At 16.1% G+C, this 1,599-nt stretch overlaps 1 protein-coding gene across 1 annotated transcript; it reads right to left on the bottom strand.

The window, feature by feature from the left end:
- Positions 1-59: 59 nt before the first annotated feature.
- PDF (peptide deformylase, putative) lies at positions 60-947 on the bottom strand (the record flags this gene model as incomplete). The annotated part of the gene is made up of 2 exons (XM_028672926.1): positions 60-515; positions 696-947. 2 exons carry the CDS (start codon positions 945-947, stop codon positions 60-62), a joined length of 708 nt encoding a protein of 235 aa, XP_028529430.1.
- Positions 948-1,599: the final 652 nt, after the last annotated feature.

Genomic DNA, 1,599 nt, shown 5'->3' on the forward strand with positions numbered 1-1,599 from the left:
AAAAAAAAAAAAAAAAAAAAAAAAAAAAGAGATGAAGATAATAAAAGAAATAGAAGTTATTAAATAGCTGGTTCTTCAGAATAATTCTTTTTATATTCTTGTGTTAGCTGATTTAACTTTGCTTTAATTTTTTTTTTTTCATTTTGAGTCATTCTGTCAATAAATAGTATTCCATTCAAATGATCATATTCATGTTGAAATATTCTAGAATGTATTCCTTTTAGAATTTTTAAATGTTTGTTTCCTTCAAGATCAAAATAACTAACTGAAACTATATTTGGTCTTTCTATTTTTCCTTCAACATTTGGGAATGATAAGCACCCTTCAACTAGTTTTGTTTTAATTAGACTTTGTTCTACTATAGATGGATTAATAAAAACTCTCTCATTTTCACTTTTTCTTTTTTCATATAATGCATTCCATACAATAATTTTTTTACTTATGTTTACTTGAGGTGCTGATAAACCTATACCTTTATTTTCATACATAATATTAAACATAATTCTAATTAAATTCTATTAAAAAAAGAAAAAAAAAAAAAAAAAAAAAAAAAAAAAATATATATATTTATTTATATTATACAATAAAACTACCATCTATTTATTTGAATTAATGTAAATATGAAATATATTTTCATTTATTTTTATTTAATTGTTAGAGTAATTCATCATATAAATTACTTTTTCTTTTTTTACCTTTAAATTATCATCAAAATTAATAACGTCTTCACATTTTTTTCGTAGTACTGGATTTGGATATTTGACAATCTTTATTTCTTTATTGCTTTCTCTTGTTAAATGAATTATTACATTTCTATTCTTCCTAATGTTATTGGATTTATAATTTTTTATGTAAAACTTCAATTTTTTACTAATTATATGACCTAAAGATGTTTTAAAATAATGTTCTAATAATAATAACACTAAACAATATTTTAATACATCCATCACACAAAACTTTCTTTTTTTCCATAATACATTTACAAAAAAAAAAAATACATTGAATGTATTTGTAATCTACACTATATTACAATTATTAATATTTAAAAAAAAAAAAAAATTGAAATAATTTTTAATCTATTTTTCATTTATAAGTATTAATTTTTAAAGTATAAATAAGCTATTTTTTTTTTTTTTTTTTTTTTTTTTTTAAATTTCATAAAACTAAGTTAAAAAAATATGTAACTTTTTATATTTAACAAAAGTGAAATATATAAAGTAGATAATTAAAAAAAAAAAAGGAAAAGGAAAAAGAAATATTTTATGTTATTTTTTTTTAATGAAAATGATTTTTACATTTTATTAAGTCCATTTTAATTATTTTTTTTAATTAGCATACTTTAAAAAAAATTTGTTTTAAAATATTTAAAATATAAAAATAATAATTTACTTTTATGTAAATTCCAAATATATATTTGAATTTCTAAATATTTAACAAAATGTTTATGTAATTAAAACATTTTTTTTATTCTAATATTCTATAAAAACAACAATTTTTATTGTTTCTTAGTTTACATACTAATAAAGCATAAAAAAAAAAAAAAAAAAAAAAAAAAAAAAAAAAAAAAAAAAAAAAAAAAAAAAAAAAAAAAAAAAAAAA

Source organism: Plasmodium gallinaceum (assembly GCF_900005855.1).
Source record: "Plasmodium gallinaceum strain 8A genome assembly, contig: PGAL8A_v1_119, whole genome shotgun sequence".
NCBI lineage: Eukaryota > Apicomplexa > Aconoidasida > Haemosporida > Plasmodiidae > Plasmodium > Plasmodium gallinaceum.